This window comes from Coloeus monedula, assembly GCF_965178545.1.
Source record: "Coloeus monedula genome assembly, chromosome: 21".
In the NCBI taxonomy this organism is placed as follows: Eukaryota; Metazoa; Chordata; class Aves; order Passeriformes; family Corvidae; genus Coloeus; species Coloeus monedula.
Genome location: NC_138801.1, coordinates 5,683,869 through 5,702,600, shown reverse-complemented (window position 1 = coordinate 5,702,600; position 18,732 = coordinate 5,683,869). Strand labels below are relative to the sequence as shown.

Genomic DNA, 18,732 nt, shown 5'->3' with positions numbered 1-18,732 from the left:
CCTTAAAGCGGCGATGCCGCCGGAGCAGCGCGCCCGCCTGAGGCTCAGCCGCGGCCCGTTTAAGGCCGTGCCGGGCCCCACGGTCGCACGGCCATGCTGCGGGCCCGGTGGGTGCTGCCGCTGGGGGTGGGCGCGGGGCTGGGGGCGGCTCTGGGCCGCCGGGAGCACCGGGACCAAGGCGATGCGGCCGAGGGGCTGCTGGCCCGCTTGCCCGTGCTGCCCGCCGTGGCAGCGGCGAGCCTGCCCGCGCCGCCGGGCTCGGGGCGCACCGAGCTGAGCAAGTACGGGCTGCCCGGGTTGGCGCAGCTGCGGAGCCGCGAGTCCTACGTGCTGTGCTACGACCCGCGGAGCCGCAGCGCGCTCTGGGTCATCGAGCAGCTCAACCGGGACACGCTCAGCGGCGCTTCGGACCGCGCCGCCTGCGACTTCCAGGAGGACGACTCGGTGCACGAGTATCACCGCGCCACCAACGCCGACTACCGCGGCAGCGGCTTCGACCGCGGGCACCTGGCCGCCGCCGCCAACCACAGGTGGAGCCAGAAGGCCATGCGGGACACGTTCTACCTGAGCAACATCGCCCCGCAGGTACGGCTCGAGGCCTGCGGGGAAGCCGGAGCTGCCCGCCTTCAAGGGCAGACGCTGCTCCCTGCGGGAAACCAGCCGGGAGCGTCGCTGTGTTTGTGCCTGCAGCAGTTCAGGCAGAGAGGGACCAAAGTCAGTCGGAGGTGCTCATTCCTCCTGAATTTGACAACAGAAATCCTGCAAATGCACTGCCTGTATGTGTCTCTCAAGCCATGAAAGAGACCCCGTTCAGTGCAGCTCCTGTCAGGAGCAGGTAGACAAACACTTGCAAAAAAATTGTGGCCTGAGGCAATGGGTTCCATCCTGGGCATACAAACCAGGCCATCACAGGTCCCAAAGCAGAGGTGATAGTGGAGATCTTGTGTGGAAAGTGCTTGGGGCTCTGTGAGGTGTGTTACAGAAACGGCAGGTGGTGTTACTCTGAACAGTGAGGGAATGCCCCAGCAACTGACTACTGGTTGTTTTTCTAGAATCCTCATTTAAACCAGAATGCCTGGAATAACCTTGAGAAGTACTGCAGAAGCTTGGCAAAAACCAACAGGAATGTCTATGTCTGCACAGGACCCCTCTTCCTGCCCAGGTAAACACGAGGGCTGAGCTCGACTGGCACCCAAAAGATGTGCTGGCAAAGGAAAACAGGCTGAGGTGCCCCCAGACAGGAGAGATCTGCTAAGGGCCCTCTCGGTAGGTAAGACCAGCTGAGCATAGAGGTTCTGTGGAAAGGTACCTTCTTAGGATTAGTTTATGTATTTCCCATCCAGATGGTTATTTCATGAGTAAAGTAGGTTTCTTGAGCTACAGCATAACCAGGTTGTTTTTGTTTGCAGTCCTTAACAATTTAGTAGATAGGAGATTACCAGATTAGACTGCAAACCTTCCCTGCAGAATAAAGCTTTCAGGTTCAATGTCATGGACTACTTTTCCACTTAAGGACATGACTTCATTTTCAAAGATCGCCATGTAGCAGCTCTGTCTCATGTTGAGATCTCTTCAGCAGCAAGAAATAGTTTGGTAAGCAGGGAGGGGATTTGGGAGCAGCCCCAATGCACCCTGTCACATAGCCTCTGCTCCAGCCATGTTTTACAGCTCTGCTGCAGGAGCAGAGCTGCTGCCTGCTGTGGGTGGGGGCTCAGGGGGTGTTGGAGGACTGAGGGGGTAGAGTGACACCAAACTAGGAGATAACCTGGGATGTTGCTGTTGGTGCAGGATGGAGGCCGATGGGAAGATGTATGTGAAGTACCAGGTGATTGGGAAGAACAATGTGGCTGTCCCCACGCATTTCTTCAAGGTGCTCATCTTGGAAAAGGAGAGTGGGGAGATTGAGTTGCGCTCCTATGTTATGCCCAATAGCCCTGTGGATGATAAAATCCCCCTGGAACGGTTCCTGGTTCCCATCGAGAGCATTGAGCGAGCCTCAGGGCTCCTCTTTGTCCCAAACATCCTCAAGAGAACAAGCAACTTGAAAGCCATCACAGCTGGAAAGCACTGAACCCTGACTAGACAAATCCAGGTAACCCCTGGCAAGGGACTGGCAGTCACCTGCAGAATCACAGTTCCTTGTGCAGTTGTAAATGTGGAAATTAAGAATGAAACGTGTGCTTTTCTCTACCCTCCCCCTTGTGGTGTCTGAAACACAGACACACAACGAGTCTCCAGGGGGGTCCTGCAGGAGCCTCAGGGCCACCTGACACTGTAGCAACTCTCTAGGATTTGCCCCTAATCCACTGCTGCCTTGGAGTTGTGTGAGGCTCAAGCAGGCACAAAGTGAAGTCACTGTTGCTGTTTAGCAGGGAAGGAGAGGAGCAAGATGGGTGCTACGGGAGGAGAGAAGTTCCTGCCTTCCTGTGGCCAAAGAATTGTATGATGTTTTCTTTCAGAAGATGGTTTTAGCAGTAAAGCTTTGAGCACACAGTATTGGTTGGTTGTTTCTTATCTGCTCTCACCAAAGCTCTAAGTATCTCAGCAGGAGGAAGGGAGGATGGAGCCAACTTTTCCAGCTGCTTTCCTGTCTGACCTCACTGTAGGCAGAGCTTAAAGCACCACAGATGGAGACAAACTGTAATGAGATGATGTGTTTTAGTGCTGAGGGCCAGCTGAAGCTCCAGCCCTTCCTGCTGTTGGGAGGGATGAAGCCTCGAAGGGGGGCTGGGGGAAGTCAGGCTGAGGCAGGAACAGGTTCTTGACATAAGGATTAAGTTCTGACTTTCTTTTAGTCTGAAGGCCACATCGCTCCAGAGGCACCAACTGTGCCTAGAACAAGACACACCTGGAGTTCACAGCAACTGAGATTCCATACTGCTTTATTCCCACCCCAAATGTCTGAGCTGCTGAGACCAAGTCTGCTGTCCAGCTTGTCCCAGCTGCTGGGAAGCAGCAACCAGTGCTTGGCTGGACCATGCAGGCAGGAGGGCACACACTTGTTGCTCCCAGCAGCAGTGAATGCCTGGTTGGGCAGTGGTGCCAGCTTCAGTCACACTGTGCCTTGGTCCCACCAGGCTCCTGAAGTGACTTGCCCAGCACCCTACATTTGAAGAGCTGCCTCCCCAAGGGCAAGGTCAGTGTTTTCCCTTCCCTCAGCTGTCTCTGGGTGTCTTCACAGCCTCCTCAATGTGGGGTCTCAGCGCAGACAGAGAGATCAGCAGTGCTTCCTGCAGCAGAGCCAAGCCAGTCAGACCACACCTGGGCCTTGTGTGTCACTGCCACAGGCAGACACCCAGCACTGCCCTGTGCACACCCAGCACCATCAGCCCTACCTCTGTCCGGATGGTTCTGCTGCCTTGGCTGGGACACGTGTTCAGGTAGAAGTCAAACAAGACACTTGGGTCAGTGACCTCCAGGTTTGGGTCCACATCAACCCCAGCTTCCAAGCCTTCAAGGCCTCCAAATACAACAAGGGCATGCCTTGTGGGGAGAGCACAAGGACAGGGTTGAGAGGGAGACTGTCTAGGTCTGTGTCCAAGCTCCTGTGTGCTGCTGAAGCATGGAGCTGTGTCCCTACCAGAGCCCCACCGCACTTGGCCAATGTGACAGTCCCTGCTACCAACTCCAGAGAAGCAGGGAAAGAACTAGCCTTGTCCTGGGGTATTTCCCCTGCTCTGCTGCCTGCAACAGCCTCACTGGGAGCTCTGAGTGGGGCCAAGCAGGCAGGACACAAACCTGAAGGAGGGAAGAGTGACCTGGTCCACGGAGCTGCCCCGCTCTGAGGTCCCAATAGAGAGATCGTAGCCTTCCTTGAACGGGCACTCAGAAAAGACAGCACCTGGAAAACAGAGTTTGGGGTTACTACTGCCATTCCTCACCCCTGTGCCTTCTGGACAGGCTAAAACACTCCATGGTTGAGTGGTGGCAGCAGAAGGAGTTGCTTTCAGTGCCACAAGTGTATCTGGAGACAGAATGATTCCTCTTTCCCACATAATTCCCTTGCTGCAAGTCTCCCACACCCTTTTCCTCAAAGCTCAAGATAGGTGCCAGGAAACCACCTCCTAATAGCTTACAGTCTTCCTACGAGGTCCAATCAACCAGAAGACAGGAAAAGAATTTTCCAGGGCTCTTGAACTCAAATGCCACTGGTGACTCTGATGTGAATGAGTGGGATGTAGTTATCATGGAAATGGAGAAGAGCGCCAACTCATCTCTTGCTGCTGTGCAGCCATTTGGAGCAATGGGTGAGTGGAGGTACAGGGCAGAGTCCTGGAGGGTGACTGCAGTGATTCATGCCTTGCTTCAGCCCTAAAATTTGACTGCCACATGGCTGCTGGCTGCATGTGTAAGCTGCCCGTCAGACACAGAGATTTCTAGGAAAGAGCTGTGTGCAGCCACTAGGCCTGAGACTGGAAGCCCAGGCAGAGAATCCCGGCAGATACTCACTCAAGCAGGAGGCCAGGCGGACGCTGTAACCCCAGTACAAGCCTGAGACTGTCCGAGGGTGGTGCGAGGACACCACGGTGCCTTTGCGCGCTTTGGCTTCTGAAAGAAAGCAGAGAGGTTTAACAGCCCCTGTGCTCTGGTGAGATTTGACCAGCCACAGACAGCTCTGTGTTCTCCAGGAACAGGGCACTGACTTGGTGTGCAACATCACCCTCCCTTTTTCCAGAATGTGAAAAAGTATTCTGGAAATTCTGTGACTTGGAAAGCATGTGTGAGTGTGTTTGGGCTGTTTATTGCTGGTCAAAGAGCTGCCAGTTCTTTCCAGTTATCAAGAGAGGCATGGTAAGGGTGTTATTAAATTTGTGTGTGAAGTGAAGGGAACATGCAGAGCTGCTGGGTACATTCAAACCTGTCATATGGAAGGACCTGCTCCTGCAGGACTGAAGTTTACAGATGCTACTGGAGCCATGGATTACCTGGATTCTGGGGCTCCTCCAGGCGCACGGTGACTCGCAGACCGGGGTTCAGCTGTCTGTCAATCTGCACCTCCTGCAGTGACAGTCACCATCAGCACCAGACATTCTGGAAGGGCTGGGGAAGGCAGGGAAGGAAGGGAATCCTTTGAGGAAGTGGGGGTCTATTCTGGCCTGGAGCTGGAATGAGGAGCTCTGTGGCTCAGGGGCTTGGTCATTAGTCTGAAGCTTATTTTGCTACTCAAAGGTTCAGCTGCAGCAGTAAAGCAATTATGTGCTGGGAAGGGCAGGGCATGCCAGGGGCTTGGGAAGCCACAAACACTGCAAAGTCAGAAGGAACAAGACAGCAACAGCCTTAAACCCCCACCGGCCCACTGCAGCCTTCAGAAACCCAGCAGTGCCCACCCTGCCTGCTTCAAATCTGCCAGAGAGACAAGGGAAATTGTTGGAGCATCTGTGGGTAACACACACCTTCCTCATCCCACAGTTAACAAAAGAGCCTCTGCCTGGCTTCGTTGGCCGGTCCAGCACAATGCCCTCCCGGTACTCTGAGTCCTCGTCCACCCGCATGTGGTGGGGGCTGTCCAGGGGGTTGAGCAGCCCTAGAACAGCACAGAGCAAAGAGGTGCTGAGGGGAAAACACAGGTGCAGGTGTTGCCATGCTCCTTCCCCCTCAGGTCCAGTGCTGAACTGGGGAAAAGTCCTGGTTGTCCCATGCTAACGAGCCAGAGCTCAGGAAGGAGAGAGACAACTGGATCTTACCTGCAAACTGCAGATCCTCATGTTTTGGAAAAAAGGATTTCCTCAAGTACCTGTTGCCAGAGAAAGGTGAAATGTGAAAAAGTATTTTTATGGAATCTGTATTTCAATTCTAGCCCTGTTCTGACTCAAAGCAGCTGAGTATAGAGAAAAGCAAACTTACTGAGGGCACTCCAAGTACTGCAGGATCCGAGCCAGCTGCACACAAGCCTTGCCTTTCCTCCCAATTCCTTCAAAATCCCCTTCCACACTCCTGAAAATGAAAGCAAGCAGCTTGTGAACTTGCCATGAGATTGGTCAGGTCTCCAGAAGACCAAGCCTTGCTTCTTAATCTGACAATAGCAGCACATCCCTCCAGTCTATCCCTTGTAAAAGGGCTGCTCCAGAGGCAGTCTGTTAACAAATCATCCTTGGAACTATCTCCATAAGCCAAGTATCTTTTTCAGTTTTGTTTTTTGGTCTTTATGTATTAATGTGACCTGGCAGGTGGATGCTACTGAGCTGGATGCTGCAGGATTGCATGGCTTGGCCAGTTAACTCAGGTACAGGTCCAAGTGAAAAACTGAAGGATAGGAAAGCATCTTCTGTAAGGATACAGGAGTGTCCTGTCCCTCCACACCAAGGTTTAAGGGTACAGGAGAACTTGGCCTCCTGTTGCTTTGTCAACCCCATGCTGGGATAAATGATCCAAGCTGCCAGGGCAGTTAAGTCAACATCTTTTTCCCTGTGGTACAGTGGTCCCCATAATCCTGGCACTGGGGAGAGGTACATGCAGTTTGTTCCTGGCTTTAGCTTAATAAAAGAGTGAAGGAACAGAAAGCTGAGAGGAAATACTGTGCAGAACAAGATAGCTCTTCCTTCAGAGAATCACAGAATGGCCTGGGTTGGAAGGGAACTTAAAAAATCATCTCGTTCCACCCCCTGCCACGCAGGGACACCTTCCACTGTCCCAGGTTGCTCCAAGCCCCGTCCAACCTGGCCTTGAACACTTCCAGGGACGGTGCAGCCACAGCTTCTCTGGGCACCCTGTGCCACGGCCTCACTGCCCCCACAGGGAGGAATTCCTTCCTAAAGTCTAATCTAAGCATGCTCTCCTTCAGTCTTATCCATACTTCACATCCTCTCCATGCTCGTCGAAGACCACGATCTCATCCACGCAGAAGATGGCGCAGGCCCGGGCGATCTGTCCCGCCAGGTACGTGCGCAGCTCCAGCGACTGCGCGTTGTTCAGGATGGAGCCGGGCAGAGCCACGCTCAGTGTGTGGTGATAGCCTGGGGAGCAGAGACATGAGAGAGAGCCGCGGCCTCACAGCTGATGTACAGCGTCACATTTACTGCTTCAGCTGCACTCGTGGTGGGGGAAAAGCAACCCCTGTTTCTTAGATTTAATCACAGGTTTTCTCTTAAAGAAAGATCTCTCATGCAGTGATTGCTGCACCATGTTCGTGCCTGTTTGGGCATGTGGACTGATTCATATCGGATCGATGAAGTAACACCTTTCCTACCGACAGTAACACTGACTGCCTTTTAACAGCCAGGTTTTCTAGCACTTTCCCCCCAGGTCTCCCCACCGAGTCACAGCGGCATCACCTCTGTCTTCCTTCTGCTCCTTCTGCTTCTGGGCTTCTTGTTCTGCCAGCTCCCGCATCCGCTGTTTCTCCAGTTTCTTTAGCAGCTTCATTTCCTTCCATTTCTTCTTCTCTGCTTTCCCTGGGACGGAGAACAGCGCCTGGCGTTAAACACCGCGCAGTGACCGCCCCAGCCCCCGCGTGTGCCCGGCCTTCCTTACTCTCCTGCTTCCAGCGCCGCCAGTCCACCTTCCTGTCCTCAACCTGCGGGGGACAGCGCGCGTTACCGCCGGGCTCCCCTCAGAGCAGGACCCGAAGCACCCCCGGGCCCGCCACCCACCTGCGCGCCCTTGCACCGCTTCCCCACGCCGCTCTCCGCGTCCGCCATCTTCCCCGCGCCGCGGCCGCGCCCCGCGCTGCTGATTGGCCGGAGGGCGCGAGCGCCGCCCGCGGGGGGGAGCAGTCCCCGGTCAGGCGCTCGGTGCTCTGCGCTCCGTGCTCGGTGCTCTGCGCTCCGGTCGCTCTGCTCTCTCTGCTCTCTCTCCGTTCCGGCAATTGCGAGTCTCCCCGTGTTTGGCACACATATATCGGTGCAAAAGGGCTTTCAGCAGCGCCCTCACCCACCCAGGCTGTGCAAGCAGGTGAGATGGGACACCAGGGAAGGCAGGTGGGGGTTTGCTTCCTTCCCTCTCTCCCTCCTTCCTGCTGGCACATGCAGCTCTGCCTCCAAGGGGATTGGTACCGCCAGATGCAGCCCAATGTGGAAAACCTGCAGAGGTCTCCCCACCAGCCTGAGACAAGCAGCCACTGCCTCAGGATCCAGCACAGGTGAGGCAGCTCTCAAGGAGAGCTCCATCAGTCCTGCAGTCATTACAGAGACAGTTACTCTTCCATGATTGCAGTAAATCCACTTTAATAATTTAATTGCTACAAACGCTCATCACAGTTTGTTGGCACTGACTCCCACATGGCTGATGATGGTGGTTTACACTCTTATCCAGGCTGAAATCGACACTGATGCAAGAATTACCTCTTCAACACCGCTCGTTACCCCACCAGCCCAGTGGGTGGGGGGTTGTGGTGGTCACCCACAGCAGGAGCAGCCAAGGCTACGGTGCCTGTCCTCCCCTGCCACTGTGTGCACTTGTCAAAAGCCTGAAGGTTTTGCTCTGCAGCCTGGACAATGCTGCCAAGCCCTGAAAAAGTCCCAAGAGTAATTTGGAAGGTTTGACAATAGCCAGGCTACTGGTGAAAGCCTGTTTCCTGGGGGGAAACCAATTGTGTGGTCATCTTCCCCAGAGATGCACAGAAAAAAATAGTGGGAAAATAGTTTATGATGGGAAATGTCATTTCACTGGGTTTATTATAGTTAGGATCATAGAGTCACCTTACTGATGGCTGGTGATACTGTCCTGTCCTGTGGGAATGTGAGTGCCAGTGGAAATGCTGCCCTGAGTGGGGATGTGGAGCAAGACAAGCCATACTAACCTTCCAGCACAGCCTTAAAGGTAGGTCCTGAAACACCTTTTCAGAATTTGGTGGTGAGACAGACCCCATGAGCCATCCTTACCTTGTGTGTTGCTGGACACATCCCAGAACTGATTAGCAGAGTCTTTACATGTAAGAAATGTCAAATACTGTCAGTGCACACAAAGTCTCACTTCTTGCAATCATTTCACAGTGACTAAAAGTGTCCCCCAGGCCCTGGGCCTGGAAAAACTTAACCATTTTTCTGACAGAAAATGTTGTTGAAAGCACAGAAGTAAGAACATATCAAAGTTTGTAGACAAGTGAAGAAGAGCAGTCAGGGCAGATAAGGACCAAGGAGAGTCTGGTTCTCTCTCCTGTGTATTCAGGAGCTGGTTTTCTCCTGCTTCCATTTTTGCAGTATGTCATTTGCTGCCTTCAGTGTAGCTTCCTCCTAAAAAATACCACAGGTTTGGTCAGTGGGTCTCAGCCAAATCCCATTTCCCTTCACTGCAGCCATTGTTGGTACAAAAGTCCTGTTCTCATTCCTGAGCATTGCAGGTTCAGTGTGAGACAGGCACAGCCATCTGTGGGACAGGCACAGCCACTGGGCAGCTAAAGGGACACCTAGAAAGTCCCTGCCTTGGCCAAGAAATGTAGGATGCTGATAGGACAAAGTTTAGGGTGGCCCTGGCACACCTGCTGCTCCAGCTCAGCTCGTGCGTCTGCAGGAGAGGTTGCTCCAGCTGCAATGCCATGATGGGGCTCCAATACCCAAAGCATCCTGCATTTCTTCTTGGCATTTCTCTCAAACCAGCCCTGATTATTACTCCCAACCTTGCCTTCCTTTGTGCTGCCATGTATCTCACCTTTGCAAAGCAGAACCGGATGAAATTGGTGTAGTTGTTCTTGTGGGCTTCGCTGTAGAAAGCGGAGAGCGGGATGGCAGCAAGTCCCTGGGAAGAGGAAGCATGTAGAGCAGAGGTTTCTGCTCTGGGGCTGGCCTGCAGCCTGCTGTGTCCCAGTGTGGGTGAACTCCACACCCCCCAACCATGAGCTTGGGTGGGCACAGCCAGCACAGTGGGTACAAACCCACCCAGGGCAAAGGCAGCAGGAAGAGCCAGACCCATTTACCTTGTTCTTGACCATCCACTTTGCAAATCTGTAGTCGTAGGGCTCATCTGAGTTGGGGGCTTCGGGGACATCAGATTCTGGAGGGGAAGCGCAGCAGGACAGAGGCTGGGGCAGCTGCCAGGTGCCTTAGCTGAGTCCCAAACCCACATCCTTGCAGCTTGGATGGAGAACATGCAGTCCATCCCTGCTTTGATGATGATTTATGCAGGTTCCTGTCCCTGCCAGTAGTACCACACCCAGCCCACCTGGGCAGGACTGCAGGTGACTCACTGAACTGGGAGATGTCTGCCACCAGGAAGTAGGTGCCCTCAGGGATGATGGGTTTCATCCCCACACCATCCAGGCTCTGGACCAGCCAGTCTCTCTTCTGCTGCAGCTCCTTGGGCAGCTGGACAAAGTAGCTCTCTGGTTTTCCATAGAGCATGAGCTCCCTCTGGAAACCCTGAGCCACAGCCTCCTGTAAGGAGAGAGGAGCCAGTGCCCAGTGGGAAGATGGTCAGGGCTTTCTTGGGAACTGAAGTTCCTGCAATTCACAGAGCTCTCTGCCTCCAGCCCCTCCAAACTGCCCCTTAGATTTGTCAATGTAAGATAAGGAATATACCCCAGGCAGGCTGGACACTCCCCTTTCTCCCTGATACGGGGCAACTGTAGGCAGAGAGGAAGGAGCCTCTCCAGGGAAAATCAGCTGTGTGTGCCTTTCAGGTCAGCTGTGAGCAAGAGGACCATCTCTTACCCCTGCTCTGGGGGTTTGGGAATTGCAGGGCCAGGTGCAGGGAGCTGCCTTACCTGAGCAATTGTGGCACAGTGGTACACTGAGTTCTGGTGCACAGTACGGAGGTGCTGCAGCAGCCTGTTGGGTCCCACGACCCAGCCCACCTGTGGCCAGGAGAGGAGGAGGAAGGTGGTGAGTCTCTGGGTACCTGCTCAGGCTCCCCTTTCTTTGCCTGTGCTGGTTTCATTGTATTTTCCAGACAGAACTTCTATAAAGCACCTTTGGTATTTTCAGACCCTGAGGCTCAAAGCTGAGCATGGCCACAGTGTCCCTGGTGCTGTGCTATGGCAAAGGGGCAGGGATGGGGACAGAACGAGGTGCCACATGGGGTATTCACCTTCCATCCAGTGGCACTGAAGGTCTTCCCAGCACTCCCGATGATCACCGTGCGGTCCCACATCCCTTGTAAGCTGGCTGGCAATGAAAGGAGAGAAATCCCAGTGGCAGAGCTCAGCATGCTCCTTTCTGGGCTACATTAATGGCACGTGGGAGCTCTCTGCCCACTATAATCCACGGTGATCTCTTGTGTTCACAGCACATCTTTCACCTGGATGAGCCTCAAAGCACATCCCAAGCAGGCAGCCAGGTTTCTCAAGAGGATCTTCTTTTAATTAAACATTTTCACAGGCATGTACTCAGCCCCAGGGGCTCCCGGAGATGCCAAGCACCATCACCCTGCATCAAGGTGATGGCATGTTACTGCAACTGGAAGAACAGGCTAAAATCGTGTTGAAATGTATTTCCTGAAACCATAGACACTCAGAAAACTGTGGCTTTACAAAGCATGGGAAAAACATCAGTTTCGCTGGAGCCAAGGGGCTTTTTGTTCTAGATCTCCCCTCTGACTGGCTCTGAAGTCAGGGCTTCTGTTTAGGACCTGGTTTGGAGGTTGAGATTGAAGCACAACAAAATACTTCCAGTGGGGATTCATGCCTAGTACAGCTGTGCATGCAGGCAGCCCCTGGGATTTCCCGTGGGTGCCAGTGAAATCCCCATTCCCAGCCCCGAGCAGCCCCCAGCCCGGCCCTGCCCGTACCGATGCGGATGTGCTGCTTCCCGTCGTAGACCAGCCACTCGTACACCTCGTCACTGATGCACAGCACGTCGTGCTTCACACACAGCTCTGCAATCAGCCCCAGCTCCCCGCGGCTGAACACCTGCAGCAGGCACAGAGTGCGGCACAGATACAGCACGGGCATTTCTGAGCTCCTGCCTGTCTCTGCTTGTCCCTGAAGGTTGTGTATCCTCCTGGCACCATCTCCCATGCCAGGGTGGGCAGGAGCTGGCTGCAGTGGTCTAAGAGGGCACTGCTGGCACAAAAGGCTTAAAAACACCAGGCGACTGAGCACAGCGTGTGGTGCCCCCACAACACCCACTTCCCTCGTGTGCAAGGAAAGTTGAGTCACTGCTGCACTGCAAATGTGGCTGCAGCACCCCAGCAGCTTCCAGGGCCCAGCATGGCCAGCGGTGTTACCTTGCCCAGAGGGTTGTTGGGTGAGTTCAGGACGATGGCTTTTGTCCGTTCACTGAATTTAGAAGCCAGTTCAGCTGGGTCCAGCTGCCAGTCTGCACTAGACATCAATTTTCCATCTTTTGGAGGATTCTAGAGAGAACACAGGGGAATCTTGATTTGCTTTGCTACCTCTGCACTTTCCTTACCACTCACCTCCTTGCTGACTGTGCTGTGACTCTTCCCTTCTCCACCCACTCACCGGTCTCAAAGGGACAAACACAGGTGTCCCACCAGCCATTTTCACCATTGGCTCATAGCAGTCGAAGAAGGGCTCAATGATTATCACCTGGAAGAAAGGGACATGTCAGCATCCTCCTGGTCCTGCTCAGATCTTCCCTGAGGAGTGCAGAGAGCAATGGGAGGGACAGGACATTTTAATCCCTTCATTACTGTAATGGAGAACCTGCATTGCCTGTGGGGAGTGTCAGGAAGGACACCACCACTCAGGACAAAGGGTTGTTTTGCTTTATGCAGAAATGAAGCAGTGCTCTGCAGCAGATTTCTTCCTTTGGAAGCTCAAGTACTGCAGAATGGGGATAAAACTGGTTTTGCTTTGGAAAAGGACAATGAAAACCAGCCTGCTTAAATCTTGGCTTACCTCATCACCTTCATCCACTAAAGCCTGGAAGCAGCAGAACAGGGCCTGGTATGCCCCCACAGTCACCATCACATTGGTCATAGGATCCACGTCTCGTCCAAGCAGCTTCTCGAAAAACTGGGCTAGGACCTTCACCAGAGGTGGGTGGCCCTGTGTGGTGAGAGGAGGGTGGGAACTGAGTTGCAGAAAACTCCTAAACCAAGGACAAACCCCTGGAAGGGGGCTGGGAAGCCAAGAGCCCTGTGAGACACCTTCCAGCCCAGCTGCTTCAAACATCCCAGTAAAGCAGGGAGTTACAGCTCTGGGAACAGTGGGCATGGGTCGAGGCTGGATGTGTATTTTGCCTCATGTTTTTTTCCATTTATTGCTGCCTGATGAGCTCTGAAGCAGCCAGGGCTGATGGGGAGTGAGGGGGTAGTGCTGGGGAGGGAGATCTGTCCACGCACAAAAGCACGGGTGTACTGGTGCAGCATGTGGTTCCCCCCGCCGAGGGCTCTCGTGAATGCCTCTGTCAGAAAGTCTGGTGCAGGGAAGTCGGGAAAGCCCTGGCCCAGGTTCACCTTGGAGTAGGTAGCAGCCAGTTTTACAAACTCCACCCTGGAGAGAAGGGAAAGAAAAGCACTTTCAGAGGGTCTGGGCAGTGTGCTGGCACTGGGTCTGCTCGCAGCATCCCTTTGGAAGGGAGAGGGGTTGGTGTCCCTCCTGCAGAGCCATCCTGCTGCTCACAGGCAGGCAGGACCAAGCACAGGTCATTTCAGACCTGTTGCAATTAAACCAAGGGTGATGAACTATTGCACTGGGGGAATGGTTTTAATTTATTCTCCCAGGAAACAGCTCCTGTGGTCAGTGTGTAGTCACAGCTGAAAAGCCTGTGGTGTTTCTGATCACACTGGACTGAGCAGAAGGGGACTTGGAGGTTTTCAAGTTCATACCAGCTCTGCAAAATTTAGCAACTAGACACTGTGAAGGCCTCTGCAGAGGGCAAGGTGGGCTGAACTTGCTGCTCATCTCAAACCTAACAAGAGGAAGCTCACTGGCAGTTTGTAGCTTGAACCCAGGCACAGCACGGAACTTGGGGAAAGACCATTTAAATCTCTTCTTCCAACATGCAACTTTCCCAATGCCACATTGTGTCTGGCAGGATGGGAATGGCATTTGCAGCAGCCCTTCACCTGCCTCTCTGCTTGCAGTGCCCCAGGGTGAGCCTGGAGCAGGTGCCAGGCTGCAGCCAGTGTGCAGCAAACACTTGGCTCAGATTTGGGTGCCACTGGGATCATTTGGGTGGATGAGTAAGAGGGAAGGTGATGCTTCTGCCTGCCTGGTATTGCAAAATACCTGATACAGCATAAAGTGAGAGCAGCAGGTACAGAACTGACTCAGGGTAAAGTCTTCCAGGACAAACTTGCTCTGTTGTGCTTCCTGAACATATGCAAAGCAGTCAAGGGAACCTTCTGCTCTGTGCTGTGTGGCTGCTGTGGTTTCAATCTGATTTTAGGATCCCTAAAACCACATCTACCACCTGGGTAAACCAGATATTCTTTTAACTCACCAGATATTTTTATCTATTCCCTCCAGCCTCCGAGCTTGCACTGGCCTGGACATTTTTGCCTGCAGAGAGAAAGAAAGCACGTTTGAAGCTTTTACTCATGAGGCCACAAAGGGGCTGTGGCCTCCCTAGGGAAGTTTTTCCCAACAGAAGGTGTGCCTTTCACTATTGTTTCATGGGCTGTTCCTGACTGACCTTAGAGCAGTAATGCTGTTGCAGTGGTTTCTGCTTTCACTTAAAAGTTTCAGCAAGAATTGGGAAAAGAGATGAACAAAAGAAGCTTTTGTACACTCACTAGGGAGGTGGCAATGCCTTAAACCTGTTGGGATTAGTCACGGGGTCAAGGTCAGCCAGGCTGTTAACACCCAGGCTGTAACACCCAGGCCAAGGACCCCAGACCGTAGGCTTTTACCTGCCATAACCTCTCCATCTTCATGGGAAGGACCTTTTTACTCTACAAGCCATGAAATGGCCCCTTTTCCTAGAAGAACAAACTATTTTATTCCATGCTGCTCTATGAAATAGCAGAAGTAGATACTCTTCTGTCCCAATGAAGCACTTGGTGAGGGGGCTTGCTCTAGATGCTATAAAATGTGCAGGGTTTCGTATTTCAAGTTCATGTCAAACCCAAGAAGTAACTAGGTACAGGCAAGAGAGAGACCAGCCCAGAGGTCAGTGTGATGTACAGAGACACTGAGGTACCATGCCGTGAGTGGTTTGCAATTTCCATGCACATCATGGCTCAGGGGAGTGCAAAGAAAGACAGTAGGAAACATTGAATGCAAAACCCTCCTTCCAGATGGATAAGCATAGTGGGAGAAAGTTAGATGTGCTTGATGGGGAATTCATCATGAGGATGATGGAAAGTGGCAGAGGCAGAGTTTAATAACTCAGCAGTGCAGGAAAAAGGTACCCAGACAGGGAAGGGGCTGGAAACTGGAGACAAATGATGCTCAGTGCACCATGAAGAGCCAGCGTGGGGGCAAGAGGAGGGCAGCCCTAAAGCAATGAGTCAAGAAAACCATTGTCACCACAGCAAATAAAATACATTTGAACTGAAACAAGGAAGGCATATGAAAGCAGCTGAGGTGAGATGGAGAGCTGGGGTGTGAGGGGGTCTGTGCTCTGCTGTGCCAGGATGGTGGGGGGAGATACCAGGTAAGCCTCCTCCCAACACTCAGCTGCAGCAGGAACTCCCCACTTGCCTGCTCCCCTCTGCTGTTCCCACAGCACTGCACCTGAATTTGGGTAGCGCCCCAAGGATATTTTGTGCTGAGGTCCTTAAATTTTATACAGCTTCAGGCCTTACCGGGGATCTTTGCAAACACCCTGTTGAGGAGCCAGAGCCCTGTGCTTCAGAGGGCACCAGGTGGACTCTGGTTCACCGTGGTGCCAGGCAGGCAGCCAAGGGCAAGCAGAAGTCACTGGCTCCAGGGCAGCCTCTCTCCTTTCCCTCAGCCCAGCTTTGCTCTTTTTGCACAAGCTCATGGCTGTTACAGTCACAAGACCTGGTGCCTGAGCTGATTTGGGTGGGAGCAGAAGGATTTGTGGCTTGGGAAATAAAAGATAGCTGGAGGTGAAATATTAACAGCTCCAGTGCTGTTCTTGCAAGGTGAGGCTGCTGCAGGCCACAGGCCAGAGAATTTAACAGATGAACAAGTGTCATGGGGATTGTTGGGAAGAGGGTGCCTCACGCCTTTAAATTCCCAGTTCTGAGGAAAGGCCTTGTCTGCTTCAGGAACAGAAATAACAAATATTTTCTTTTTCTGATGTCCCCTCCATCCCATCGTATCCCCAGCCTGCATGTGATGCTGCCATGGAGAGCAACACAGGCTCAGGACCAGGCACACCTCAAATCTGTTTCAGCCTGTTCTGGTCCCCAGACAGAAGGATGTGTTTCTCCAGGTGCAGTTTGTCTGGCAGCCACACAGGAGAGCTGAATGCCAATGCAGAAGACTTGGCATCCATGATCTTCCACCACTGACTCTGGTGTCTGTGCATGACTGCCTTGCTCTGCATGTGGGGATCTCTGAGTGGGATGCTGATATTTTCCAAGTACTTTGCAAGCCAAGAGGCTATAGTAGAGACCATCAGATGAAGCAACCCCACAAACAAGGAGCCTTCTCCTCTATGAAGGATATCCCCTTGCTTATGAGGATCCTTTAAACACGCTCCCTGGAAATAAGCAGGCACAGAGGAAGTTGCACCAAAGTGGCTTTTCCTGACGTGCTCTGTCTGCTCTTGCTGCCAAGGTGAGTGGACCTGGGCAGGCTGCCAGCCAGGAACAGTCCCACTGGGCATTCCATACCTCTCTGGAGCACAATCTATTTCCAACGCTGCTGTTCCTCTCCAGCAAGAAGTGACGCAGGGATGGTCCTGCTCTCCTGAGCATGCCACGGCTCCTGCTGTCTCACTCCTATAGGCACAGACCTGCAATTCCCCGGAGACAAAGGAGAGGGCTGAGACAACCCTTGAGAGCTCAAGGGTTAAAGAAAACGTGTACCTGGGGTGGGGCAGGTCCAGACCCAAAGTGGAGGTTGTTCTGCCACAGAGAGGAAAAGGCAAAATGAGCTGCTTTGTGTGTCGTCACTGCAATGTCCAGCAGTGCTGGGGCTGTACTTTGTGCCCATGACACACAGAATCAGGATCACAAGGGCAACCATGACTTCTGCCTCCTCTCTCCCAATCCACGCTTCCCCCACTTTCCTCTGCCCCGAGGAGAGTGGTATGGACACCAGCAAGAGGGCATCCTCTGGGAATTTGGTACTCAGCATCAGCTCCCCATCCAGTGTCATTGATCCCAGGTAAGTCTTGCCTCTACCCTTCCTCCTTTGCAGCACCTTTACCTTCCTGGCCCATACGGAGAATCTCTGGCCTCTCAGCTGCTGCAGCTCTGATTTAGTCACAAGTTTTATTCCAATGAACAGGATGTCACCTTCTATCTCTAAAGTGATTTTGGTGATTATCTTTCCTTCAAGGTCCCAAACAAATTAATTTCTGTGCCTAAAATGCAGCCTCTTCCTTCGCCTCAGGTTTCTTCAACTATTCTAATGTTTAACCATCACTTAAACATTCAGCGTTTAAGCTAAAATAAGTGACTCTTTTGTTAGGTACTTGAGATAAAAGCAATGAGGCTGGAGGATGCATGGACCTTTATTATGACCAGCCATGAATTAATTTACCCATGTGCCAAAAAAATTAATTAAAACAGGTTTGAAGCTGACCAGCCCACAGATAAGCTCTCAGTACTCCTGAGGGCACTGTCCATGCTTACATGCAGGATGTGAGTCCCCAGTGTCTGCATTTTTTGTTATTTCTAAAATAAGTGCAAAGCAGCTGCCAGCTGAGACCAGTGGGGTTTTGCATCTTTTTGCCAAGTGGGGAAAAAATAGCACAATGTATGGAAAAATGGGAAGCCAGAGCATCATATTACTCATGACTGTGAAATCTCCACCTTGTGCTCGCATGACACTGAGATGTGGGGGGACATTGCTTTGAGATGCAAAGCAAAGGAGTCCTGGAATGAGGGGACCTACCCTGCAGGGGACAGAATCAAAGTGTGGCAGTAAAAAAAGCTTTATCAGATAGCAGCAAACTACAGAGCTGTGTAAGAGCTCTGCACAGGGCTGGGGGCAGCACCAGGGAGCAGCCGACCGGGACACCGCTCACTCTGGAAGGGTGCACTGGACTGAGCAGAGGATTTTGGAGGTGACAGCCGGAAGGTCACCTCGGGGACTGGTCACTCACCCCCTCCAGCCCGCGGGTCGCAGCCGTCTCCTCCATGCTGGTGCTCCCCAAGCCCCCCACCTGGCAGCTCGGGCGTGCACCCGGGAGGCTTTGGGGACACGGGTGTCCCTGGATGTGCCCCAGGAGGGGTGCAGGACCAGGGCGGGTGCAGGGCGAGAGCAGCAGCAGCGCCAGCAGGAGCTGACACTGGGGAAAAAGCAGCTGCCAGAGGGAGAGCGGGGACAAAACCAACTTACATCGAGCTGGGCCGCGCTGCTTTACGCTGCAAAGCCAGGCACAGCCGCCCTGGCACGCATTCTGCTTTCTCTGCCCGAAAGGCTTCATCTGCGGCTGGGACTTCCTGGGAGGAGTCGCAGAGGCCGCAGGAAGGCCGGATTGGAGCTACAACGCTGGTGGGGAAAAGCGTACCGGGAAAGGCTCTGTGGGCTCCGAGGGCTTTGGCTGCCTGGGGAAGTATCCCAGCTTGTTGATCAGGTGGAAGCTCATGCTGGCATAACTATAGCGGCATAATTTTTGTGGTTTGGCTGTAAATACTTTAGCACGGCAAGGGCAGGGAATTTCCTTTTGAGTGAAGCCTTCGGTCATTTTGAAAAATGAATTTTTAAGTCAAAATCCTCTCAAAAATTTAATCCTGCAGACTTAATACAATTAGAGAAGGGATGTGATAACTGTAAGGTCCATCAGAGGGTAAAGGCCTCCTGCCACG

The 18,732-nt window shown here is 53.0% G+C and overlaps 3 protein-coding genes across 3 annotated transcripts; 1 reads left to right on the top strand and 2 right to left on the bottom strand.

Annotated features, from left to right (window-relative positions):
• Positions 1 to 77: 77 nt before the first annotated feature.
• ENDOG (endonuclease G) lies at positions 78 to 2,493 on the top strand. Its single transcript, XM_082295109.1, has 3 exons — positions 78 to 585; positions 1,053 to 1,162; positions 1,789 to 2,493. Exons 1-3 carry the CDS (start codon positions 94 to 96, stop codon positions 2,069 to 2,071), a joined length of 885 nt encoding a protein of 294 aa, XP_082151235.1. The 5' UTR covers positions 78 to 93; the 3' UTR covers positions 2,072 to 2,493.
• A 390-nt stretch (positions 2,494 to 2,883) lies between these two features.
• Positions 2,884 to 7,648, bottom strand: SPOUT1 (SPOUT domain containing methyltransferase 1). Its single transcript, XM_082295420.1, has 12 exons — positions 7,590 to 7,648; positions 7,471 to 7,513; positions 7,272 to 7,391; positions 6,794 to 6,953; positions 5,845 to 5,934; positions 5,685 to 5,734; positions 5,394 to 5,524; positions 4,926 to 4,998; positions 4,450 to 4,548; positions 3,739 to 3,841; positions 3,336 to 3,483; positions 2,884 to 3,230 (listed from the first exon to the last, which is right to left on the bottom strand). Exons 1-12 carry the CDS (start codon positions 7,635 to 7,637, stop codon positions 3,156 to 3,158), a joined length of 1,140 nt encoding a protein of 379 aa, XP_082151546.1. The 5' UTR covers positions 7,638 to 7,648; the 3' UTR covers positions 2,884 to 3,155.
• Positions 7,649 to 8,151: 503 nt separating this feature from the next.
• LOC309581033 (kynurenine--oxoglutarate transaminase 1-like) lies at positions 8,152 to 18,370 on the bottom strand. The gene is made up of 14 exons (XM_082295419.1): positions 18,263 to 18,370; positions 16,588 to 16,709; positions 14,283 to 14,341; positions 13,180 to 13,330; positions 12,734 to 12,883; positions 12,335 to 12,421; positions 12,097 to 12,225; positions 11,659 to 11,779; positions 10,960 to 11,036; positions 10,637 to 10,726; positions 10,121 to 10,307; positions 9,851 to 9,927; positions 9,586 to 9,672; positions 8,152 to 9,170 (listed from the first exon to the last, which is right to left on the bottom strand). The coding sequence occupies exons 2-14, from the start codon at positions 16,669 to 16,671 to the stop codon at positions 9,102 to 9,104; spliced, it is 1,368 nt and encodes a 455-aa protein (XP_082151545.1). The 5' UTR covers positions 16,672 to 16,709; positions 18,263 to 18,370; the 3' UTR covers positions 8,152 to 9,101.
• Positions 18,371 to 18,732: the final 362 nt, after the last annotated feature.